This window comes from Chaetura pelagica, unplaced genomic scaffold, assembly GCF_000747805.2.
Source record: "Chaetura pelagica isolate M959 unplaced genomic scaffold, ChaPel_1.0 scaffold69, whole genome shotgun sequence".
Classification (NCBI taxonomy): Eukaryota; Metazoa; Chordata; class Aves; order Apodiformes; family Apodidae; genus Chaetura; species Chaetura pelagica.
This window is the reverse complement of record NW_009970724.1, coordinates 2,688,822-2,714,168: the sequence shown is the minus strand read 5'-3', so window position 1 is coordinate 2,714,168 and position 25,347 is coordinate 2,688,822. Positions and strand designations below refer to the sequence as shown.

Sequence of the window (25,347 nt, the reverse complement as noted above, 5' to 3'; positions counted from 1 at the left end):
GAAAGATAACCTCCTTGTAGGAAGTGACTGTGAGGTGGTACATCCTGAACAGGCAGGGGAGGGGTAGCTGTGGTTGTTCTTACTGGATGGGTTTGAAAAAGCTGCTTGTATCTCTGCTTACTTGTCAGGGCCTGAGATCACAGATGAGCTGGTGAAGGTGCTGCGCAGACGCCTGGATGAGGCCACCCTGGATATCATCACAGTGATGCTGGTGCGGAACTGCAAGCTGACCCCAGCTGATGTGGAGGTAACTCACTGGTATCTGCTCTGCTCATCCTGGAGTCCAGAGCACTTTCCTACTTTTTGACCTGTCTAAGCCTCTGCTGCCTCAGGGCAGGGAAGGCCAAGGCAGTTTGCTGCATCCCATTCCCTGCTCCAGTGCTTACTTAGGCTAGTGTTCACTCAGATATATACTGAGTGGGTGGCAAATCCCCTTTGCTGGAGTTTGCAGCATGACAAGGCCTCTCTGTGAATACCCTGGGAACATCTGCTCACATCTGTCTTGGGATGCTGTTGATGGATCTGGGTTGTGCTCACCACACTTCCCCTTTGCATAGCCAGCTGGCATAACTTGGGTCTTTATCAGAGCCACAGGGCATCCTGCTGGTCTCAGTTGAGTTTTAAAACCTTCTCTTTGCAGTTTATTCAGCCCCCTGGGACACCACCCACAGAGGTCCTGCAGTTCACACTGCCACCCTCTGCCCTGCCTTGGCTGCATTCAGTGGCCTACTACCTGCGCCAGAACCTGCTCATCTTCCTGCACACCCCAAAGTACACAGACAGCAACGTGGAGCACCACTTCAAGGTACAGAGAGGTGTGCTTTCGGACAGCAGTCTACCCATCTTCTACTTGCTGCTGGGGGCATTTGTTGGGGCAGCTCAGTCATTATGTTCTTATCTCTGCCACCATAGTGTCAAGGAGGAAGTAACACTGAATACAGAATGCTGGAGGAGTTTCACAGGACTATGAGCAGTTCCTGTTTAGCCCAGTATCAACTGGAACAGACCTTGCTTTGATACAAGTGGTCACTTGCTGTGCAAAAAGCAACAGCTACAAAGTTCATGCCCACAATCTTTGCCCAGGAGCATAAGACAAGACCTCCTTGCAAAGCTGAGCTTGTTTGCTTGCATGGCTCCCTCAGATGTAAGGACAGAAACGTCAGGGTTGATAAAAGTTTAGGAGCAACTACCTACCCCCCTAGCATGACCATAGCAAGGAGAGAAGGTGAGTCCAGATGTGTAGTGCCATATAAACACTGCACACAGCTGTAGGAGGATCCTCCTGCCCAAGGGGGTGGCCGGGGCTGTTCTGGCAAGTGTTTAATAGGTGTGGATTGCTTGCTGGAGGTCTGGGGATGAGCTCTGCACATATGTGAGCCTCTGCTTCCAGTTAAGGCAAGTTCTCAAGTCTCTGTAACCAGTCTTCCTTGCTCTCCTTAGCATTACTTCAGCCACAGTGGGAGCATCCCTGACCAGGATCTCTACCTGTACAACAAGCCAGGGGGCCAAGGCACTGGTGGCAAAGGTACTGTGCTCAACTAATTTCTGAAACAGGGTATGGGGTTGTGTATGAGAGAGCAGTTTTCCATGTTGGAGAGCTCTTGAGTGACTGAGAAGGGCCAGTGTTGGGGCAGTGTGTTCCTCCTGTGGCCAGGAGGTGGGCAGGGTGTGTGCTTGGGAGCTGCAAGCCCATGGATGTGCGGTGGAGGAAGCCAAGGCCTCCCACAGAGCAACTTGGTCTGTTGCTGTAGGAAGCAGCTCTAGGCTGCAGTAGCTGCGGGGTCGAGATGCAGCGAGACCTCAGTAAGTGTGGGGCACAGAGAGTTAGTGGGCTTGGATCAGGGAGCGTGGACAATTATGCTGGAGCCTTGTCTTGAAGAGGTAGCTGAATGCTGTATGTAACTGAGCATGAGCTGTGGGGGCAATATGCTTGCTCTTTTTATGGGACTGCTGGAGGAGGGAGTGGGTAGGCCCTGTCCTGCAGCAGGCTGTCACATCATGTTTTGTCTGGGCCATGTGGTCTGTCACCTGGCCATCAAGTCTTGTGCCACTCATGCACCGTCTGAATGTTCTTCTGTTATGTAGGTACCATGTCGGACCTTGTGCAGCACCTCTTTCCACTCTCCCATTTCCAAGGTAGCTGGTGGTTCCACGGTGGCTCCAAGTATTACTCCAGTTCCCTTTCCTGTGCAGCTCCCTGGCTACTATGGTCCCTGCTGTTGTTTTCCTTGTGTTGTGGCTTCAGCTCTGACTCCTCTGTGTGTTTGTTTATGTGTGTCCATTTAGCTGAGCCTCCTCTTTCTTCCTGGTTGGATAAATGAGCAAACAGAGCCTGCTGCTCTGAGATGGCAGCTCTTCAGTCCCCAGCTGCTGAGAGTCTTGTGTGGTGCCTTGTTAGCTTGCAAGCACTGAACTCTAAAAATCCTTCAGCGTTTTTCCCCATGAGTCCAAACAGGCATCTCCTCCCTCAGGAAGAGAGGTTATGATGTTTCAGCCATGGTTTTGTGCTCCAGAGTGTAACATCATCACTCTCTCAGTGGCTGTGTCCTGGGCTGGGAGGTTCCCTTGCATACCAAGGGCTAGAGTGGCCAGGCACCACTAGACATGTACTTTGTATTTCAGTGAGCCTGGGTCAGAGGGGGCTCAGAGACCCTCACAGATGAGGTAACAGCTCCCTAGCACCCCACCTCTCCATGGGATGCAATGGATGAGTATGTAGCCAAACTCCATTGCACTGGCCAGTAAGGTCCTTGACAGCTCTTGCTAATTTACCTCTTCCTACCTCCAAGAGCTCAGCTTGTGAGTTTCTCACCTGTCTCTCACCTGTGATTTAATGGTTGCATTTCAGCTTTTCTGTGCTGTAACGAGACTGGAAGCCATGTTCACTGTGGCAGGGTGGCTTGCTTCTCTGCTGCTGGGGCAGGGGCAGCCATCACCCCCACCCCAAGGGACTGAGCCAGCTGCAGGGTGTTTAGTGCTTGGCATCTTCTTGGCAAACTAGCTCTGTCTTGGGGAGCACGTGCAAATAAGTCTGTTCCTGCAGCTGCTGAGCTGGCCTGTTGAAGGCACTGCTGTGAGTGCTCCCTCTCTAGTCCAGGTGTCCCAGCACAAGGAGGACATGGGACGTGATGCATGGTTGTCCTTATGTTCTCACCTGAGATGGATTGAAGCAGAGTGGAGCTACAGGAATGGCTGTTATAGGGAAAGCTGCCAGAGAGCAGAAAGCTGAAGGGGCTTAGTGTGGGAGTGTGCCTGGGAGAAGAAAAGGGCAATAACTACATCTTAGTCTGTAGTTACCTGCATGAACATCCACTGTCATTCAGGTGGGCCTGAGCTGACTGTCAAACCAGACAGATGAGGAATTTGTGCCCTTTACTGTTTAAAGAGAGAAAGTTTTTCTTGGGAGAGCTGGTATGCACTGCCATGTGGGGCAGATTTGCTGTTCTGTGTCAAGTCCAGTCCCCCCTACTGTTGATGTTTAGATTACAAAATTCTCCATTGTTGGCTGGATAAAGGGTTGTTCCTGTGCCTGTCTGGGGAAGAGACATAGCAGAGCCTGCTGCAGAACACCTCTGAGATAAGGCAGATCCTGTACTTTTCTTCAAGTGGAGGATTATTCATAGGTGTAGAGATTCTTTCACTCAGTGTGAGTGCAAGTGAGCTGCCCTTTGACTTGAATACCCATCTATCTGCTTTGGGAGCAGCTCTCTTCATCCCAGTACCCTCTTCCTTGCATCTGGCATGTCTTGGAGGAAAGGCTGCTGCAGAGCTCATGCTTCATTAGGAATGATGGAGACCAGGTTTATTGTGGTGCTGGTTAGACCTGGGTGCAGTCTACGGGGCTTGGATATGTCTCAGCCCAGGGACTTCACAACTGCATCCCTGCTGGTGCTTTCTTGTAGCCCAGGCAACAAGCTGGGCCATGAGGAGTGAGCTCCTGTTGCACCCAAGTCTGTATCAGAGCTTTTTTTTCTGCATGGGCCAGGGCTTGCAGCAGATGGACTGTGGAGCAAGTGCCACACTGCTGTTCTGAGCTGTCCTGTTGTGTGTGTGTGTTGGGCTCAGCACAGGGAGGCTGTAGGCAGCCTAAACTTTGCAGCAACTCTAGGCTAATACTGTGTGTCAACCTGCATTGTTCCCAGCCTTGCTGGTACGAGTGTGTGGAGAAGGCCTCAAGATCAGATCTTATAAAGTGGGGAGAATTACTATAATCTGCAGCAAGTTATCCTGTATACAGCCCTCCTCTGCAGGTCCTTCATAGCCTGGAGAGGACTGCTGGAAAGTTTATGGGTTCTGTATTCGGTCCCTTAAGAGTGAGGAATGGCAAGTCCCAACCTAGATCTCTTTGCATGAAGGCTCTTCTGGGGCAAATGAAGATACTTTTCCATTACATATGGGGCTGGACAACCTGGGAAGCTCCTGCAGGACCAAGTGGAAGCTCTCTGTGAGAGATTCTTGGGGTGATGGGGACAATTTATGCCAAACATCGTGCTGCTTACCCTGATTCCCCACAGGTGCACCTTTCCTCTGCTCCCCTGGCTGCATCCCCTCCTGTGTGCCCTGCCTGCCACATGGCACTGGGCAGCCTAAGTGGTGACAGGATGGTTCCAGGTGTGGGGTGGCAGGCTGTCAGCAGGGCTTGTAGGGGTTCACCCAGTGCTGAGCTGATGGGGGCTGTCTCGGACTCTCCCCTGCAGGAATCGCATGCATTGCTCTGACGTTTGTGGATGAGAATGGCAGCCCCACCTCGCTGCTCCAGGGGGAGAGGCCTGGCCCTCTGAAGCTGCCTCCCTCCTCACCTATGGTGGGCCTGCTGCAGGACACTGACTTTGAAAGCCTCACTGCGGTCAGCAGGCACCAGCCGGAGGCAGGCACCCTGCCTTCAGGTAGGGAGTGAAACAGGCCACAAGCTGCCAGTTCCCTGCTGCCTCTGCAGCCTCTGGGTCACCCAGGAGGGGCTGATGAACGTGGGGGTGCAGAGCCATGCAGGACTGCCCTTTCCCTGCAGAGCCCTGCGTGCTGGTGCGCCTGGATATCTGGGAGAAGGGCAACATCAGCCTGCTGCAGCTGTCGGAGAAGCTGCGTGGGGCCCTGCGCCACGCGCTCTGCGATGCCGTCATGGAGTTCCTTGTGCTGCCAGCCCCGCTCTGCGTGGAAACCACCTGCTCCCTGGGTGCCATGGACCTTGAGGAGCTGAGCTCTGCAGGTGAGAGCCTGCACAGGATGGCCACTCCAAACCCCAGCCAGCCTCACTCCTCCCACCTGGCCTGCGGGAGCTTGGTTGTGCTGGGGGAACCAGGGCTGAGGGGCTGGGAGGGAGGAATCTGCTCTGCTCCCAGCAAGCTGCATCGTGTGATGTCACCGGGAAGAAGCATTATAGAAATTAGGCTTGGAAGAGGTATTTAAAGGTCTGTCTGCTCCCCAAGACTGAATCCAGTTTGCTGGGTGTTGCTAGGGGTTCTCTTCAGTCAGGCTCTGGCCAGCCACAGTGGGGTACATGGGACACTAGCAGTGTCACAACAGGAGGCTCTGGAGAGTCTGATTTGCTCTGTCTCCACAGGAGGCCTGAGGAGGACCATGTCTGAGACCAAGGGTTTGGCCCTGACCACTGGTGGGTCTGGCAGGAGCTGTCCTCCACCCTTGCACTTCACTTCTGCCCCTTCACCCAGCTCCGGGGAGCCAGTGACACCCACAAACAAGCTGGGACGCCGCAGCTTCTGGGACATGCTGGTAATGTTGAGAGATCAGTGGGGAGCAGTGCCTGTAAGTCCTCATGGTGTGTCACACCAGGAGGAACAGGGTGGAGGAATCTGGCTGGGGTCAGGAGGCCAGACTGGTAGCAGGGTCTTTGAGGTCAGGATGCTGGCTGGGCCATACGTGTGCACAGCCTTAACTTGCTCCATTCTCCCTAGAGCAAGACAGAGTCCTCAGAGCTGGGCAGCCCCAAGACTACTGATGACATTGTACTGGAGAGACCAGAAGAGGCTCGCACAAGGCGGCGGCACAAGACTGAGAATGTCAAGCAGCATCTGAGCCAGGATCGGGCCACAGCCACAGCTGAACTGGAACAGGCACAGAGGCAAGCACAACCTGCAGGCCAGGCAGCCAGGGTGTCGTTTCTCTCAGTCTACTGTACAGCACTCTGCAGCCCAGTGTCCTGCTGGCTCTGCCTGCATCTGAATCCTCTGGACCACATCTCCTTGCAGTTTCTCCCTTACACAGCCAGTTAGGAGAGCTGCTTTCCACACACAAAGCCTCAGTCTTTACTGCTGGGAGCACTGTTGGTTCTCCCTGCCAGAGATCCCTTCCCTGCATCGTGGGGCCTTGTGCAACACCTGACACACCTGTGGCTACTGAGCCAGAGGGAAAGCTCAAGGAGTGTAGCAACCCAAAAAGGGGGCTTCCTGGGCTTAGCTGTGATGCCAGGTGGAGAAAGACCATTGCACCTTTGTGCCTTTGTTGCTGTTGACTTAGAATCTGGTGTAACTGTGCTTCCCTTTACTCTTCCCAGGCGCCGAGCCTGCCAGTTGGAAGAAGGAGATGTAGGTACCATGCACCTACTCTTCAGTCAAACCTGCCAGCAGTGGATGGCATTCATGAACAACCTGGGTATGTAGCTCAGGTCCCAGCTCCTCCAGATGGGCTGGGGATGGGCCTTTTTCTCTGGAGCTCTGAGGACAAGGCCTTATATGGCACTAAGACGTCCACCTTCAATCCTTGCTGATCTGTACCTAGTTACACACCCTGTCTCTTGCCAGACCTTGCCAGCATCCTACTGGTTTTGGGGCCAGCATCAGCATTGCAAAGCTGTGGCAGGAGCTTAGGCATGTGTCTCTGTACACTTTAACAAACCTGCGAAGGCCTGTGATTGTATCTGTCATGCTTCAAATTCAGGGCTTGTGGTAGTGAAAGAGCTCCCAGATGTAGCAGGGAGGGAAAGCCTAAGCCTCTGCAACATGTTTTGGCTCTGTGAAGCTGCATGGGAGACCCTGACTCTTGCAGGGAGGGAGTGGAGGAGAGTTGACCTTCATATGGTGGGATTTGGGTGTGGCTTCCCTGTTGCTGCTTTCTGGATACTTCTCACTTCAGTGTTTGTACATCCTCTCACACCTCCTGCTGGCAAGGTGGTCTTCCTCTGATGAGGGGTAAGCCAGGGACAAAGGAATAAGCAGGAGAATTAATTGCCATGCTCAAGGCATGTAAGGAGTTTGGTCCAGGTCCCACTTCAGGTCAGAGCCTGAAACCAGGGATTATTTCAGCCTTTATTTTATCTGCCCCCATGTAAGGTCCTTGTTCTCCAGCTCTGCCTGTGTTAGTCCCTGACAAGGCAGGAACTTGGCTTGCTCTCTGCAGCAGGCCTGCAATGGGATTCTCTTAGCACTCTCTGCTGCCTGGGCAGGCAGGGCTTGGCTCTGGGGCAGTTGAAGCCTTGTTCTACAGTACTTCTTCCATGCAGGGTGCCCATCAGTGCAGCAGTGCTCAGCAGAGATTGTGTCCCGTTTCCTCCTGCCCTCCATCCTGGTGGAAGTGGTGAGCCTGGTCACTGCCCTCGCGAGTGACACCACTGTCAAGGTGTTTGAGCAGATCTGGTGAGTGACTCAAGTTTGTAGGGAGCTGTTTGGCACCAACAAATGCCAATCAGCTGTGCCAGCCTCTCCTCTCGTGGCTTTACTTGTCAGCCACCTCTGGTGCTCTTCTTTGCAGCTACCATTGGGGCACTGCCTTCCTGCCCTACAAGCCTGGCCAGAGCTCCAGCCCTCGCCCTGCAGCCGTCAGACACTTCATCCTGCTGGGACGCAACTTCCAGCAGTGGCGTTGCAGCACAGAACAGAGTGAGTGTCTGGCCAGGCTCTGCAGGATTGTGTGCCTGGGCTTGCGGGGTGGTAGGTAGATAAGCAGGGGTCCCCTCTCTGCTTGGACAGACTGTGTTTGTGCCTGAAGGTGGGCAGTGGGTTGCCTGTTTTTCAGCTCCCGACAGCTTATTCTCAAATTGGCTTGTAACTGTTTATTTCAAGACAAGTGAAACAGTCCTGTGGCACAACATCCTTAATGGCATGTGGGATGTAAGAGTGGGATGAACTGGTCTGAGGGTCATAACGCTGGTTTCTTCCAGTTCACAAAGGGCTCCAGCGCTTTGAGGCTATGGAATTCAGCTCAGCAGAGAGGGGCTCTGACCCAAGCCTTGTTGGACGAGACCTGGCACCTCGGCAAAGGTTCCTCTTCATAGAGATCATTGACAAAAAGGTAGCAATGATGCCTGTGTGATGTTGTCTCCTGAAAATTGAGCTGTTCCCAAATGGTTCAAGGCTAGAAACAGGAGAGGAAGGGTGCTTGTGCAGGCAGGCAGGAGCCCTCCAAAGCAGCTGTGCAGAACATCTCTGCTCATGTTACAAGCAGAGCTTGGGGTTCCCTGCAGCACTGTGGGGAGTGCTGGAGGCACAGCAGGCCTTGTTGTCTCCGACGACTTCTCCCCGACTGTGGACTATAATTGCCTTTTTCCTCCCCACAACAAGGGCCACATAAAGCTGGGCACTTGTGCTGCCACTGCTGTAGCTGTTAACAGGGGGCTGTGAATGAGCTGTTGTCACTCTCCTTGTTTCAGCCTTACCATTTGAAACTGTCTGGAGCTGCAGCAAGTACCACCCAGAGCACCTGGAGCAGCCTTTGTCACCATGCAGGCCTTCTCTGAGCAGGTCCTTCAGCCTTTCTCCCCCTCATCTCTCTCCAGCTGACGCTCTACACCTACAACTGGTCCCCAGACCTGGGGGCCAACCTGAATTGCTCGCTTATTCGCCTGCTGCAGTGGCAGAATGCCCGGTCCCACATTGTGCACTGCCTGATCAGCCAGAAGCTGGGACTCTTCCACCACTACTGCTTCATGGATACACCATGGCATGAGGACAGCAAGCAGGTAGGGCACCTGGCCAGGCAGAGAAGCCCTTTCCTTTTCAGGAGGAACCTTGGCAGTTTGAAGGTCAGATGAAGACACTTCTGTGCTTTCGTGTGCCAGTTGGCAGGGCATCCCCTGGTGTTCACATGTCCAACTGCAGCTGTGTCCAGCCAGGCTGTTGCTGTCTGCTCTTGGAGGCAGCCAGAAGAGGAATGGGAAGCAAGTTCTGCTGTTGGCAGCACTTATCTGCAACTAGATTGTTTTGGGTGGAGGAGGCTGGGGAATGGACTTCCCACTGAATATTAGGTCCATGCTGAGCCTTGTTCTCATCAGGGCTGGTGATGGAGAAGGCCAACAGATAGTCTGCAGATGGCCAAAATTAGGTTTACTCTGTTCTTGTGGGTCCTTTCTCCAAGGTTTTCATGGCTTTGTCTGCTTGCTTAGGAGCCAAATCCTTTCCTGAATTCCACTTTGGAGGTGGATGCACTGATCCGGAGCTCCAGCCCCCCACCAAGCAAGGAGCAAGGCCGGCTGAGCAGCTCTGCCCGCGGCCTCCCGTCTCTGCACTTCCATCCCGACGTGGTGCCCTTTGATGAAGCTCTGCGGGATGTTACCACCCTCAAGCGCATACCCCATGGGCCTGAGTTGGGAGCTTTTGACCCTGTCTCTCGGCATGGAGCCCAGTTCCTGGAAATCAAGACCCTGGAGAGGAAAGGTAAAGCAAGGGTCTTGATGTCATGGGAGCCTGCCTAATCATCTTGCTCCTGAAGAAGCTCAGAAGAAGCAGAGCATGAGTTCTGGCAGAGGGGACAGCTCTCAGCTATTCCTGCCAGGACGCTGTGAGGGGATGGGTAACAGCTTGAGCAAGGGGAGCAGCAGTACCTGGGGCTGTGGCTTGATACTTTTGTGGCTGCTCTCTTTTCTGCAGAACTGGAGAAGCAGATGAAGATTGAGAATCTCTTTGTCACCTGGCAGCAGAGGTCGGCGCAGTCCAACATGCCTATCAGTGTGAGTGCAGCCCAGGTGGGCGGGTGACAGGCTGGGCCTTCTTACAGCACACTGGGAGCACCAGCTTCCTATGGCAAAGGGGAGCACTGGAGCTCAGAACAGGCTGTATGCCAGGATGGTGTTTGGCAGTGGAGCAGAGCTCTATGCTTGAACTGCTGGGGTTGCTGGGCTGCAGCACCAGGCTTGGGAATGGAGCGTCACTGCCCAGCACTAGAAAGGCTATAAAGCTGTGGGCTTCCCTCTGGAAGCTGATCCCCGTTTGAGCAGCAGCACAGTGTTGGAACAGCTTGTTCTGAGGCTTGATGAGGGATGTGTGTTGTAACTATGTGCCTCTTGTGCTGTGCAGCTGGCAGACCTGGAGACCTTGAAGCAGTCCTCACGCCTGGTTCACTACTGTGCTACCCCCTTGCTCTTTGAACCGGTCTTCCGGCAGCAGATCCAGACTGACCAGCAGGGCAAGGTAGAGGGGAAGGTGAGCATCAGCAAGTGCCAGTGGGACTTTGTGCACTGGGGCAAGGATAGCTTAACAATATTTTTCCAAGACAGGGCTGCTTTAAGCTCACCCCTGCATTGCAGGATGCATTTCCACCCCGTAAGAGGGAGACTGAGAAAACCCTTGGCTCCTCATCACCTGTATTCTGCAGCCACACTAATCCCAGGGAAGACTGTTTTCTGTTTTCTACCCAGGGAATTCAGGGCTGAGTCTAGCAAAGCCATCAGGGAGTACTGCCGGGTCCTGATCTGTGGATGAAGCAAAACTTCACTTTATGCATTCAGCATCCAGACCTGGCAAACCTCACCTGGACCCAGCAAATAGCTGGAACAACTGAAAACAAATCAGCTGAATCCTGAGCAGGTTGCACCCTGACAGGCTCTAACCAGTGCAGATCCTGCACCAGCAATTCATGGTCTTTATGTGTGTCAGAGGGGAAGAGCATGTTGTTGGAATTTATCTAAATGTCGAAAGGATTCTGACAGGGTCCTTAAACAGAGGTTGCTATAGAAATTGAGAAATGGAGAGTATCATCACAGAATGAAAACTTCACTTTGTTTTTGGATCAGAGCAAAAGGAAAATTGGTTATTCGAGGAGCCTGGCAGTAGGGGTTTCAAGGTTGTGTATTGGGTTCTGTATCTCCAGATCATTTATTGCAGTATATAGGAAATTCTTTGCAATGCTGTGTGGTTGTTCATATTGGCCAGAGCAGAAAAAAAACTGTAAGGAACTTGAGAGGAACCTGAGTAGCCTGTGAAATGAGAGGGATTGTGGGAGCTGGTGCCTGCTTCCCAGTAAAGCAGAACAAAATGTGAAGAGAAATTTGAACTCCTGCATTGTACACCAACTGTAGAGCCTGTATGGAGCAGACAGGTCAGTGGATTTCTTCAGTTTGTGAACAGTTGCATACAAAAGGCAAACTGTTTAAAAGTGCATCAGAAAAGGGTGCTAATATTATTTGTAATATTCCCACACATTTCTAAAATACTAGTGTATTAGTGTCTTTATCTTGCTAGTAAATGTGAGACTAAGCATCTTGTGGCAAAAGCACTGAACTAGAGAGACTCAGAGAGGGTAAAAGAGTAGCTGGAGAGACCCCAGGTAAAGAGACTGCTCCAGGGGCAGGTGAGTGAAAGGGCAGATAGAAATATGTAAAAAAGCCACAGGCTTGAAGTAAAGGGGTCAAGAAAACAAACCTTAGTCTCTCGCAGCACAAAGACAAGGAGTATTCCAGACACAAAAAGAACTGAACGTGGTTAAAAGGAAACACTATTCCTATTCTGTGCTACTGAAGTACTACACTAGTCAGCAGGATTCATAAGGGGATTGGACTCTTACCATGGCAGTAGGAGCTGAAGCTCTGTTGAGACTTGTGTGAACCTGTTGTGAGCCACTAAAACTTTGTGCAAATTGTTCTGGGGGTGGAGAGTTAAATTATCCTCTTCTACCAGGGTACCTTTTTCTGAAGTTGATGGAAGGGCTGTTAGGTCAGTCCACGGCTGGGTAAAATTTGGATCTTGTGTTTGGGCCTGTGCACTAGAACAGTGTTTGAGTAATCAGCTCTTAGTGTTCTCTGGCAGAGGGAGATCTGCCCCCCACTCAACCACAGCACCTGGTGGTGTTCCAGTGAGTGTCCCCTGCTGGGGCCAGATGCAGCAGGTCTCCTTAGGAAATTATTTTCCATTCCAGAAGCGCCACCGCTCAAATGACTCTACAGCTTCAGGAAGAGACCGCAGCCACAGCTGTGACTCAACAGAAGCTCTGCCCTGCAAGGTGAAGGAGGAGCCCTGGCTGCAGGAGATGTGCAATGCCTTCTTGCAGCAGTACATCCAGTACCTGCAGAGCATGGGCTTCATTCTGGTCCAGGTGCGGCCACCCTCACCCACCACTCGCAGGTTAGTGATGCTCTGGGAATCCTTCTTGTTGGAGAAGGGCCAACATGCTGAACTATGCCCTGGTTTGACACAACAGGAGTTGTTGGCTCCTCTACTCAAGGCTCTCTCTGCTATCATTTCCAGTAGCACAAGTCGGATCCGAGCTCTGGCAGCAATGGGCGTGGAGGGGAGAGGGTCCTTTTCCTATACAAAGCCAAAAGCAGAGGGGAGTCCAAAGGTGAGTGTATGTCCGTTAGAGGGGTGGAACTGGGATGGAAGTCAGGCTGTGAAGCAGGGCAGTTCTGGTTGGCTTTTGAATGAGTTTCAGACAAAAAGGATGTGAGAGGGTAGAGAAAGCACCAAAGCAAAAAAAAATAATTCTGTCTAGACCAGCACCTTCTTTGGGATCCTGGGTCAGATGAGACCTTCTTGCCCTCCTGTATGTCTTCCTGCAGCCCCTTCCTGGGCCTGGGTGGAACTAGGGCAAATTTCAAAAGGACAGCAGCAACCTTGTGTGGACTCAAAAGAGGAACATGGTGACCTGGGGCCAGCCAACTGACTTTGGGTGTGATTCTGGAGGTTAACCTGTCAGAGAAGCCTTGGCATCTATGGTGATGGGCTGTTCTGGAGCAGAAGAATCTTTAATTTAAGTGAGATGGATGCTGAAGTTGAAGAGATCAGAGAAGATAAACCCAGAATGGCTATTGCAAGAGCAAGCTGAGGCTCTTAATTTCTAAAGAAGTGGCAACTAGAGAGGGACAAGACAGAACTCTACCAAATCACAGCTAGCCTGGAAAGGGATTGGCTCCTTGCTGCCTTGTTTGATACAACACCCAGACACCATCATATGAAAGCACTGGGAGGCAGTTTCAAAGCAAAAGGGAGTGTTTCTTTGTGCAGTGGGTGACAGTGGTCTTTATGAAAACGGTTTTGTGAACACAAGCTTACAAGAGGGAATTTGTTAGTACCTGGAAGAGGAATCCATCTGAGTCTCTGGATGGGCAGAAACCATCTGTAGCACATGAAATCACCCAGGGATGATGGGAGCACATAGAATTTGCTCACCCTTTTCTGACACTTTCCTGGCACCTATCTATGGCTGATGTTTTGTTCAGGATTGTGGGCAACAAAACACCTTGCAGTTAAAATGAGAAGAGAACAATCCACTGGAACAACTTAACATGGGGAAAGTTAATTTGCTGGCAGCTATACTCTGAGTCCAAACTGGATGCCTCTGGTAGCTGCTGTGTCAGGCAGCTGTGATGCTCTGGGGAGTGCTCAAAGCGAAGAGGTGGGAGCAAGGTTTTGCAGGCAGCATCACTGCTCAGCTCACAGTGTCCTTGAACTCCAGAGACACCCTGTCCTGAGTGAGCAGGAGGTGAAGAAAGCAGTGTGGTCTCTTGAAGGCTTTTCATTAGGTTTGTTAGAATTATTTTTTTTTCAGTCAGCTCTGGCATGTCTGCTCCCCTCCCTCCAGTGAGGGTGCTTAGTTGATGAGGGTCCTCTGTTTTCATCTCTGGCTCAGAGCCTGATGGCAGCCTCACACTCTAGTGTGTGGGCTGCTTTCCTGTGCCACAGAGCCTCTCCAGCTTTGTCCTTCTCTTCCCAGAGCACAAGCCCTGCTGTTGCCACATATCATCTACAGAGAGCTCTTCCGGGAGGGATCGTGCTGATGGAGTTGGCCTTCCAGGTAAGGAAGAACAAAGAAACTAAGTACAATCTCTGGGAATTCAGGCAGTCTTCAGAAGTGGCAAAATGAGTGATGATGAGGAGTGTAGCAGGGATATGTAATTCTTGCAATCTTTTCTGGCCTCTTCATTGGCCCTGCAGGACTGTGGATCATCTAGGAATGCTTCTGCAGGGCTCAGAGCAGTAAGAGTAGCCTGGAGGTGGGCTAATAAAATATGCAAGAGCTCAGCACCAGGTAGGGTGATCAGTGCTCAGCCATGTGTTGGCTGGGCCAGCTTGTTTCAGACAGGAGGGAAAGCAAAACATAAAACAGGAGTGTCTGGAATCCAGCCCAGAGAGTGAAGCATGTGGACTGCTCTTCCCTGGAGAGGCTCAAGGCCTGTGCTGTGCTCACGTGCTCTCTCCTCCAGGGCTATTACTTCTGTGTGAAGCAGTACGCGCTGGAGTGCTCACGGATCCCCATGGGCCAGACTGTGAACTCCCAGGTAATGGCTTTGCAGGCACAGCTGGTGCTCCTCAGGGTCAGGGGCTGCTCTGGGAGAGGCACTGATCACTGGGACGGAATGGCATTTCAGGTGCAGCAAGTTCTGTGGAGCTCTGCTCCCTCCTCCTTGGAAAAGCAGAACCACGCAAAGCTTTTTGAAGCCACGTGGCCTCTGCAGCCTGCTGCTTGAGCAGATCTGGAATGCAGTGAAGAGGTGGGAGGTCTGGCAAGAGGATGAGTCTTGTCCTAGCTTGGGGAGCAAGATAGAGCAGGCTGGGGAGGTGTAGGAGCAATTCTGGCAAAGGTGACTGCTCCAGGGAAAGCTAGTGCATGGAAAACTAGAAGCTCTCTGCTTCCCTTGGCACAAAAGGGAATTGGAATGGGAACAGGGATCTGTGAACATGGATTGTTGCCCTTTGCTGGAGGAGATCACTTTCTGCACCACGAGCCCTAGTTCTTTATAACTCTGTGCTTTATTCTGCAGCACCGTGGGGTTGCCTGCTTCCTTTTATTTCAGTGAGGATGTCTCCTGCCTGTCCACAGAGCACTGTGGTAGCTGTATAGAGATTGGCCAGTCCCAGCCTGAGGCAGGAGGCATGTCTGACCATACTCTTCTTTCCAAGATGGATTTATAGCAAGACTGTGTCTTACATACGCCAAGAGTGGCTCTCCTGAGCTTAGGGCCTGCCAGGGACTCGGCTTAGGATTTGCTGAGCCTTTCCTGGGAACCTTGCATGTGCACAGGGCAGGGTAACAGGCTGTAGCTGGCATTGCAGGGAACATCCAGGCTCTGACTGAGCTAGAGAAAGACTTTGCCTGGTTTTGCAGTGGGAGGAGGTTGGTCCTGGGAGCAGTGGGCAAGAGGCAATGGGCTTGCTGCAGGGGCCTGGCCAGCCTTTCCACACGCTGGGACTAGCCCAGAGTTCCTCCAGGTGGGGCAATTGGCCTCCTCTGCCACTTCTCTCCCTTTCTCCCTTTGGGCTTGTGCAGAACAGGCTGGATGCAGGAACAGAGCTGGGCAGTCAGTGCCTTGTCCTTCTTCCCACTGGCTGTGCATGTGGCTCTCAGCACAAGGGGAGCATGAACCTCATGCCAAAAGACATGTGCTCATCAGCCCATACTGCTACTGGAGATGAGGAGTGGGGTCAACTGTGGAAGGAGCTATCAAGCTGGATCTCCTTGCAAGGGACAAGACAGCAATGCAAGGCAGAGCCTGTGTAGCCACCCCTGCCCCAACACTAGAGCAGGAGGCAGCCAAGAAGCAGTGTGCACAGTGCAGATAGCAGACCTGCAAGCTGTCGGCAGGGCCTAGCGCCTGGTTAACATTCCTGCCTTGACTCCCTGTCCCTCCACAGCTCTCCATGCTCTTCACAGAGGAGTGTGACAAGGTGCGGGACCTCATGCATGTGCATTCGTTCAGCTATGACTTCCACTTGCGTATAGTACATCAGTATCTGCTGGGTTCCCACATGACCCTTCGTCAGGGCTACCATCTTACCAGCTTCCTGGAGGATTTCATTGCCCACCACCCTGACATTCCCAAATTTGGCCGCAACCACATTTTCCAAGGTGAGTGGCTCAACATGTGATCAGTTGGGGGTTGATCACCAACCCGTAACTTGGCAAAAGGTTTGCAAGTGTGTTACAAAAAAAATTGACGCTAGGAGTATCTAGGGAGATGAGGGAGAGGTTGACATAAGGGGCCCAGCTCCAGATGAAGTTCTTACTGCTCTGTTGTGGAAGAGAGGTGGTTTGCTCTAGAGCTCGGTCCCCCAGAGTAATTTCTAGGACGCCAACTGGGAGGTACTGAGTCACCCCTGTGTTAGCAATGTGTCCTCCTCCACTAGGCATGCTGGCCCTGCCCACCAACATGATCACTGCACACCAGCTGTACAACTACATCGCTGACCACGCCAACACCTACCACATGAAACCCTTGCGCATGGCCCGGCCAGCCACGGGCAGTGACAACAAGAAGGGGACACCAGGCACAGAGCAGAATGAATATGCACTGGTCTCTATTTGGAATAGGTGAGTGTATCTGCTGCAAGTTCCTGGAGCTGCTGGAGATAGGTGGGGTACCCACTAGTCCTGGGGACACTACCCCAAGGTGCCAGCAAAGCTGACTGTTCTACATGGTACCAGGCAGCAGTTCTGCTCAGCTTTTCTGCAATGGCCAACAGGGGTGCTGGGCAGGTGTGCAAGTGCAGTTGACGTCTCCCATAGCACTTAGGAGTCCTGCTGTGTTGAATTGCCTCTGCCCAATAGTTAAGTTGTGACCAAGAGCTTTGGGAGAACAAAGTGAGCTCCCCTTCATACCGATGTGCTCTTTGCTCCCAGCTCGGGCTCCTACAAGGACTCTGAAGGTCTGCGTCATCATGATGACTTCGATGTGTCCCTCCTGGTGTGTCACAGTGCAGCACCATTTGAGGAGCAGAGTGAGGCAGAGAGACGCATGCTCCGGTGAGCACTGGGGGCCCAGAGACATGACACCAAAGCTTCCTGGCTGGGGAGGAGGGGGCTGGGAGGGATTGGCTCTGTCTGGGATATCACAGGCAGGTTTGGTGCTGTCTGAAGATGATCCTCACAGGGAACTGGGCATTGTGGTATGTGTCCTTGTCTGGGCAGAGAAGCACCTTTCCTGGCAGGGACAGAGAGGCCCATGATTCATTTGCAGCCCAGCTGAGAAGGGAGAAGCCCTTCCCCAGGTCACAAGTGTTTCCTTGCTCTCAGCTTGCGTTTCTACGTCATCATGACCAGCCAGCGCGAGCTCTTCCCCCGGCTCACGGCCGACATGCGGCGCTTCAAGAAGCTGCCGCGCTTGCAGCGGGAAGTGCTGGAGCCTGTGGTGGGCCGGGCGGCCTGGGAGGCAGCAGAGCCAGAGACAAGCCTGGGGCAGCAGCAGCCAGCTGAGCGGGAGCTGTGGCAGGACGTGGAGGACAGCAGCGAGTTCTATGCAGGGGGCACGCAAGTCAAACTGGGGCCTGGACTTTTCTACACCTCACCACTCTTCCCCTTGCTGGCCTCTGAGGTGGCCTCAGCCCAGAAGCAGCTCAGCAGCATGGTGCAGCTGGCCAAGTGCCACTGCCGCAGGGACAACCTCTGGAAGCGCCTCTTCCTCTTGGAGCCTCTGGCTTCAGATAAGCTGAAGCTGGGCAAGCTCTCACTGGTGGAGCTGGAGGAGCTGCTCGATGCTGTGCATGGGAAATCCATTGCTGATGTCGACCCCCAGTTGGTGAGCAGCAGGGATGGAGTGGGTGGAGCAGCTGCTGTTCTACTCTGGGGAGGGATTGAGGGAATGAGTGAAGGGCCTGCAGGGCACATCTCTTCCTGCTTGGTGGGAAAGTAGAGGCAGAAACATAGCTCCTAGCTGGCAGGAGAAGGGGGAGGCTACATGGACCCATCTGTGGAGAGCAAATAGCTCTTGGGTCAGCATGCCTCAGTGGACTGTGATGGATGCATCTGATTTGAGGTCTGAAGGCTACTGCAGCATTATGGCTGCTGGTGCCATGGCTAGAGGGAGGCTAAAATCAGCCCTGTTCCATGTCTGCAGGGATGCTTCCTCACCATGACAGTCTCCTGGTACCAGAGCCTCATCAAGGTGCTGCTGAGCCGCTTTCCCCAGAGCTGTCGGCACTTCCACAACACTGAAACTGGAACCCAGTATCTGGTAAGACAGCTCATCACCCACCTGCAGCCCCTTTCTCTTGTCCAGGGCCCCTGCCTGCTGCAGCTTCATGCTGCAGTGTGAGCCTGTCAGGATAGGAATGTGCCTCTGGGGACTTCCATGATATTACTCTCCACTCTGCTGCTGGTACAGCAGTGTCTGTCTGTCTGCCCCCAGGCAGGCAGGACACTCTCCACACCCAGAGCCTCATGCTGTGCATAGCCCCATGGTTTGGCAGTGTCACCTGTGAGCCAGGCAGACTTGAACCTTCGCAGCTTTATCATGCCACTCATCCTGCCCACCAACATGTCCCTGGGTCTGTGCTGTCTCCTCTGCAGTGTGTGCTGTGGCTCTCTTGACAGGTTGTGCTCAACCAGAAGTTCACGGATTGCTTCGTTCTTGTGTTTCTTGATTCCCATTCAGGAAAGACGGTAAGAACTTGGGAACATCAGAAAAGCTATATTGGTTCAGGCTGGGAGTCTGTCTAGATTCATCCAGCAGTTGGCAAGGGCAGGTGCCCATGGGGAGAATAAAAGCAAGTCAAAAGCTTGTTAACACTTTTCCCAATTACTGCCTCAGCATCTGACAAACTGTGGCCCAGGCCTGCCCTGAGCTAGAGGTGGCCTTTGCATTTATTTAATAGCGCTTTGCAGCTTTATTTTCTTTGGTTAATTTGTGGCATCCATGATTTCCTCTGATTTGCTGCTCCTACAGAGTAGGTGGAGCTTGTCCTCAGCTTGTTTTTGAACCTCCTTCTGCTCTTTTCATGTGATGCCCCTTTGTTCTTGAATTGGAAAACCATGAGCAGTTGATCCCCTTTTCCTTCACAGGGTTGCTTTTGGATCATGCTCTCAGACATCTCTCTATTCAGCTCTAGTCAAATCTGCACAGGCCTTGGCCTTCATCAGACTTGAGGGCAAAAATACTCTGCTTTTGTCTGTGCTCCCAGGTGAGGTGCAGCATGGGTCAAGAGAATGCAGCTCCATGTGAGAGTAGGGGGTTTACAAGATGCTTCAGTTCGCAGTGAGGCTTTTGCAGAGACTGCAGCATAACTGATTCCCCTGTAAATAAATCACACTTTATCTAAAACGCCAGACAGAAATGGTGGTTGTCACCGTTTGACTCAGGTCTGACAACAGTGCTCTCGATCCCCTCCCCCACCCCCCCACCCAGGTAGGGAAGGAGAAAGAGAAAAAGAGAGAGACTTGGCTGGATTGAAAACTAAACTACACAGCTTTAATTAAAACACTAATAAATGATACAAGAAAATATATACAATTATATACAGATATATTCAGGTATGGGCAAAAGCCTCTTGCCTCCGGCCACCCGAGCAACTCCCACAGCACTTCCCTGAACTGGGAAGAGTCCCGAGGAATCCCAGAGCTGCTGCTGGAAAAGAGCAGAGAGTTATGGGGGTCAGGAGAGCTCAAGCCTAAGGGTCAACGGTGATGGATGAACAGAGTCCTCCCTGGACGCCGGCCATGGACGGAAGAGAAGGGAAGAAGAAGGAGGAAGGAAGTTGTCTTCTGTGATCTCTGACCTTCCTTTGAGCTTACTTTGAGCTTACGTAGATATATGGAATGGAATATCTTTGGCCAATTTTGCTGTCCATCTAACTCAGCCTCCTACGGGCGGGGTCACAGATCTCCCCATAGTGTCTGAGCTGGCAGAGTGCAGGTGCAGCCTTGAAGCCTCAGTAGTTAGAAAAATATTCCACTGTCTTATCAGCCTAGCAGAACACACTGTTGCTAGTTACAAGAAAGCTTACTGAAGAAAAAAAATCAGTAAAAAGAAAAATTGGCTTCATCCTGGCTCAAACCAGGACAGTGGTACCTGCCAGCTGACCACGAAGAGTCCTTCCCATTTTATGCTGGAGCTTTTGGCATGGCCAGTTCTATCCTCTTCATGCCAGTGGCAGCTCAGAGCTGAAACTGCACTTCACTGTGCATGTACCTGCTTCCTCCTTGGTGCCCCAGGTTCACCTCCACAACTGAAGGTGGAATTTTTACTACCTCCATGTTGCTGCATTAAGCAAGCTGAGTTCTTAAGCCTGTCTCCCCTTCTCCAATGGTCTTATTGTCCTTCAGAGCCCTTCAAGGCTCAGGTCAGCCTTTGTAAATACAGATGTCCAGAACTGCACCCAGTGTTCCTGAGGAGTCTCAGGAGAGCCTTCTGTGATTGCAGTAAGGGTTTTGTGTCCCTGCCTGGTGCTTTTTGTACAGCCTAGGGTGGTATTTACCTTTTGATGGTCATGGGTTAATGTGTCACCTTGTGGTCACTGGTATGATACACCCAGACTCTCACTTCTCCCAGTGACTCCTATCCTAACACAAATCCTTTGCATTCTTCACCTTGTATTTAGTGCTTAACATTCATCCCATTCCTGTGGCTTCTCAAAAGTCTCTAGGGCTTTTTTTGCGTTATCCCAATCCTCTTTTGTATTAGCACCTCAAATTTTATCAGCAGGCTCATCGTCTTTGTGCCAGACTCGTTAAAGTAGTCAGCAACATGAGTCTCAAAACCTGTCCTGGAGGAACTCCATTTGTAACCTCTCTCTGGCCTGCTACTTCCCCTTTCAGCACTACCATCTTCACTTTATAATTTTTGCATTAATTCCTATCTTTTCAGCTTGCCTAAATTTCCCATGTGGCACTACCTCAAATCCTTCCTGAAGCGCAGATAAGATACACCATGATTCTTTTGTCTAGAAATATTACCTTATCAAAGACAACTCTAGAGTTAGCACATCACTTTGGTAGCTGCAGTTTCCATGTGGTTCTTTCTCGCCATGCTTGCTCTGAAGTCTTGCAAGCTGCCAGAGTTATGCTCGTGCATTGCTTTCTTGTCCCTCTCGAATGTTACCGGTACGTTTGTTGTTTTGCCATTACAGAACTGTTTCTCATGGCTCTGCGAGTTTGTTAGGAGACCCTGGCTACTAGATGTGCTGCATTTCATCTCTGGAGGACATCCAGTCCCAGTGTCTTGCCTCCATGATTCTGATCTCAGTGCACTGCGTAGCTCACATTTTCATTCTGTCTCAGTTCCTGCAGCCTTCTCTTCTGAATCCTGTTCTCTGCTCCCCTTTGCCTTGCCCTGCCTTGTCAGTACAGTCACTAATAAGAATGGAGCAGCCAGCATTTATTTTTAGGATTGCAGTTATTACATTTAATCTCCTCCTATTCCCCATTTGTTCCACTCCTACTCCTTGCCTTAGAAGAAGAAATTTCCTTCTCATTTCCCTGGAAGCCCCTAGTACTGTGGAGGCAGTAGGATCCCCTCCTCTCCTGAGGCTGCTGCTGGGGTTGGTATAACTGCAGATGCATGGGGGCTGGGAGGGAGGTGGTGAGCAAGCATTGCACCTGATTTCCACCAGGGCGACTGGGAGGAGGTTCAAACGTGCTGTCACAGGAGAAGGCACCAGCTTAGTGTCATTGGCATTTTGGGACTTCTCCCACTATCTGCCTGACACAGCTAAGCAAGCGCCCATGCACCTGGGCTAGAGGTGGCACAGTGCTTGTCTGAATCCTGTCCCCTGACCTGCTCCTTTTCCTCAGCAGAGCCTGACTGTGGTTTTCCGGGAGCCGTTCCCAGTGCAGCCTCAGAACAGCGAGAGCCCTCTGCCACAGCTTGTGTCTACGTACCACCACCTGGAGTCAGTTATCAACACTGCCTGCTTCAACCTCTGGACAGGCCTGCTCTAGCACTGCCACCCACCTCCGGGAGCGACACACGTACTGCACCTCTGGGCATGGCTGTGCCACGGGTGACAGTGGAAAGAAGAGGTCTCCCAAGAGGACCTGTTCTCCAGCCCTGCAGGCAGTGCTGCTAGCAGCACACATGGGTGCCAAACTGAGGAGCCTGGGGACGTGCACCTCCAGCATTGCTGCCTGGCTGGTGTGGCCCTTGGTGTGCTGGTTTTGGTGGGTTTGCTACTGAATGACCTTGAACCAAAGTGCAAGGACAGGAGCTTGGCTGCTGTGGCTTGGCTGAAGCAGAGCAGCTCTCAGGGATGTGGCTTTGGCATCTGCAGGTGAGTTCTACTTGTCAGGAAGGCACAGAGGAGCACACACAGCACATCTTCTGCACAGGGCAGCACTGCACAGCACTCTGGTTTTAGGCGGAAAGACTCCTGGCCTTCAGGGCTCTGGGCTGTGAGGCTGCCCACTTCTGGCCCTTTGCTTTCATCAGGAGAGCAATGAATGGGACAGGGAGGGTGAACTGGACGAGGGGAAGGTTTTATGGAGATGTACATTAAAGCCATTAATGTATCTGTGAAATAAACTGAACTAGATCCCAACTCACAACCTGTAGGCTAGGATGTGGAAAGCCTCCTGTAGGGGATGTAGAGGCATAGCTGTGTTGGCACTGGATTCTCATACTTTCTCTGGAGTAGGAGGAACAGGGCAGGCAGCCCTGGGTGTCCATAGGCAGGCATGCTGCAGCTTGTTGCCTTGGTTTCGGACAGCCTGCGAGGGAGTTGCTTGCTTCACTTTCCCAACCTGCTGCAGGGTCACTGCTGGGCACTAGCAGCAGCCTCAGGAACTACAGGACTTGGAAGCCCAAGGCCCTTTTCCTATAATTCCAGACACCAGCTGGAGCTGTACTGGGAAAACTTGCTCCTTTCCCAAGGAGTTCCCCACCCTTAGCCAGGGGAACTGGAAACCTCTACCTGGACACACCTGTAGGCTAGAGGTGAAGGTGGTCCTGTGTACCTCATGTCACCTACCGTGGTGCCTAAGCCATCCCCAAATATTTTGCAGATGGTGCTTGAGTAGATGAGGGTCCAGCTGTTTGGGCTGGCCCAGCAGGATCTGGGGAAGGGCAAGAGGACATAAAAGCTAACTTTGCCCCACATCATGGATAAGACACACATGCACCTCTGTGAAGCCATTGCTTTGACTTTTATTCCTGTATTTTCCTTGTTTTACTCTGCTGCCTTGCTGGTCCCACCATATTGCAGACCTCGGCTCTCCCAGTATGAGCGCAGCCAGCTCAGACCTTCCAGGGTATCTCCTGCAGTGACAGACAAGGTCTCCTGCTGGCCCACCCCCCAGGCAAGCTTGAGCAGCTGCTCTTCCAGACAGGGCTTTCATCCCCAGGTTGGAACCCTGATGCCCACTGCCTGCCACCCACAAAGGCATGCCTACCTCTGCAGTCCCCAGCCACTGGTCCATGCTGGGACGTGCCAGTGGGGCTCAGACCCCCCCCAGCCCCACTCACCTTTCGGAGCGTACTCACATCCCACGTAGCCAGTGTAGCCAAGGGACTCCAGGAGCTCAAAGATATAGGGGAAGTTCAACTCCCCAGGGCTGTCTGGCTCGTGCCGCCCTGGCACCTGTGCAATTTGGATATGACCTAGGGAGGAGAATGGGAGATGCTCTGCCCAGGGCAGCCCTGCCTGCAACCTTTTCTAAGCATGGGACAGGGTGACCCTTGCCCCCAGCCACCCACAGCAGAGTGTGGGGCAGTAGGGCCACATTTCAAAGCCACTCCTGCCCTATGGCCACAGAGGAGCTGGTTTGGATGCAGAGCATTACCAATGAGCGGCAAGTATGTCTCGAGGTTGCGAGACAAATTCCCATCCATGATCTGGCAATGAAAGAGGTCCTGGGGGGGAGAGAGGAGATTGATGGTGCAGCTGTTCAAAAGTGAGCAATCACAGACAGCTGTGCTACAGTCTCTGTCCCTCCCCATGTCCCCAGGAGGGCTAAGAAGCCCCCCAGTCCCTGGGACTCCCCTGTGGGTCTGTGCATGGTTCCCTGCTGGAGAGTGAGCCCCAGAGAGCATCAGTGCTGACTCACCAGCTGCAACTTCAGGTTAGGCTGTCCCACCTTTTCCAGGATGGCAGCAGCTAAGGGTGTGAAAAATGAGAGACCATCATGCCCAGGCTGGAAGCTTCATAGTGAAGCCCTGAGCCTCCTGTTCATCAGCTGTGCTTCCTTAGCATCTCTGAGCAGGGGAGGCAACTTGATTTTCAGACTCTGGGGATCCTTCTCCTCCCTTGAAGGAGACTTTGGGAAGAGTTGTTTGCCTTACCTTGGTGTGGGGTGTTCAGAAAGTAGCGAGGGTCTGTGATGCGGTTGTTAATAGGCTCCACCAGTCCAATCATGTCTTCCTGTAACACAGTAATGTCACCCTGCAGAGTATGCTGTCACCTCTGGAGCAGGGAGCACTCCCTCCCTGTGCTAGTCTGGCAGGGCCTTCTCCATCCTCATCACTCATGGAACGGGTCTTGCTCCCCACTTACCTGGGCCAGGAGGTCAGCAGCGTATCTGAGATTCTCAATGAAGGTGGTTTCCATCTCACCTGCTACAGCTGCCCGGTCTGCACCCAGGGGAACCCGCCCAGCCATCAGATGTATCCTACAGACACAGAGAGACCAGCCACAGGCAGCATCTCCAGTCTCCGAGCAGCTGGTCAGATCTAATGCACCTTACTCTGATGATGGAAAACAGGGAGCCATGACACGTGCCAGTGAGCTGCGGGGACACAGACCTGCACCATCCCACTTCTGTATGCAGAGGGACATCTTTGAACCTTTTGCCTGACACATCCCAGACCTTCATTCTTCCCTTTTTTCCCAGCTGCCTCCAGCTTTCACTCCAAGGCTGAAGCTTCCTCGGGGTATCGCGGCGGGGCTGGCCCGAGGCCAGCACGATGGGCAGCAGTCAGTGGTGGGCAGGTCCTATGCCCTGTCTCACCACTTGCTGGATTAGAGCAGGGAGGGAATGGGGGCCAGTGCGGGGCTACATCAGGCTCTGTCCAGGTGAGAGCAAGGCTGTTCAGCAAGTGCTTGGGGAAGGCAGTGGAAACGAAAACTTTTTCACTCTGCTTTTTGCCAGAAAGAGCAGACAGATCCGGGCCCCTCTGCCCTCTGCGACCAAGCAGGAAGAGACCTGGGGGTGCAAAGGGCAAGCCCTGCTCGGAGGAAGCCGGCGGGGGGGCTGCGGGAGCGCTGCGGTGGGGACGGGGTCGGAGGGGACCGAGAAGCGCAGGAGCGGGGTCCCGCCTGGCACCTACCTGGGGCAGCCCAGCACCAGGGCGCACCGCAGCGCCGCGGCCAGGCCCTGGAGGGGGGCGCGGGGCATCGCCCGCCAGCCCCATCTCCCCAGCCTCCTGATCCCCTAGGAGAGAGCGGCAGGACGGTCAGCGGCACCGAGGCACCCCCGCACCTGCACCCGGGCACCCCGGGGGACGCTGAGGTACCGGGAGGGGTGTTCAGGAGGACAATCTGCATC

The 25,347-nt window shown here is 52.8% G+C and overlaps 2 protein-coding genes across 2 annotated transcripts in view; one reads left to right on the top strand and one right to left on the bottom strand.

The window, feature by feature from the left end:
* The window catches only part of SZT2 (seizure threshold 2 homolog (mouse)), a 60,224-nt gene extending 38,414 nt beyond the window's left edge, over window positions 1–21,810 (top strand). The window contains exons 47-72 of the mRNA XM_010006715.1: window positions 129–247; window positions 641–805; window positions 1,441–1,525; window positions 4,698–4,886; window positions 5,009–5,206; window positions 5,561–5,730; window positions 5,913–6,079; window positions 6,512–6,609; window positions 7,457–7,589; window positions 7,705–7,832; window positions 8,114–8,244; window positions 8,729–8,911; window positions 9,335–9,605; window positions 9,819–9,898; window positions 10,245–10,370; window positions 12,082–12,287; window positions 12,411–12,504; window positions 13,876–13,956; window positions 14,366–14,440; window positions 15,795–16,008; window positions 16,287–16,470; window positions 16,780–16,902; window positions 17,173–17,674; window positions 17,993–18,109; window positions 18,469–18,537; window positions 21,667–21,810. Of these exons, the coding sequence (XP_010005017.1) occupies window positions 129–247; window positions 641–805; window positions 1,441–1,525; window positions 4,698–4,886; window positions 5,009–5,206; window positions 5,561–5,730; window positions 5,913–6,079; window positions 6,512–6,609; window positions 7,457–7,589; window positions 7,705–7,832; window positions 8,114–8,244; window positions 8,729–8,911; window positions 9,335–9,605; window positions 9,819–9,898; window positions 10,245–10,370; window positions 12,082–12,287; window positions 12,411–12,504; window positions 13,876–13,956; window positions 14,366–14,440; window positions 15,795–16,008; window positions 16,287–16,470; window positions 16,780–16,902; window positions 17,173–17,674; window positions 17,993–18,109; window positions 18,469–18,537; window positions 21,667–21,810 (4,052 nt within the window). The remainder of the gene's footprint in view (window positions 1–128; window positions 248–640; window positions 806–1,440; window positions 1,526–4,697; window positions 4,887–5,008; window positions 5,207–5,560; window positions 5,731–5,912; window positions 6,080–6,511; window positions 6,610–7,456; window positions 7,590–7,704; window positions 7,833–8,113; window positions 8,245–8,728; window positions 8,912–9,334; window positions 9,606–9,818; window positions 9,899–10,244; window positions 10,371–12,081; window positions 12,288–12,410; window positions 12,505–13,875; window positions 13,957–14,365; window positions 14,441–15,794; window positions 16,009–16,286; window positions 16,471–16,779; window positions 16,903–17,172; window positions 17,675–17,992; window positions 18,110–18,468; window positions 18,538–21,666) is intronic.
* Window positions 21,811–23,033: 1,223 nt separating this feature from the next.
* On the bottom strand, window positions 23,034–25,346 carry HYI (hydroxypyruvate isomerase (putative)). Its single transcript, XM_010006714.1, is given in 9 exon segments — window positions 23,034–23,122; window positions 23,330–23,464; window positions 23,647–23,716; window positions 23,911–23,960; window positions 24,146–24,224; window positions 24,357–24,471; window positions 25,130–25,200; window positions 25,202–25,233; window positions 25,316–25,346. Coding segments are annotated over 9 exon segments (672 nt in total).
* Window position 25,347: the final 1 nt, after the last annotated feature.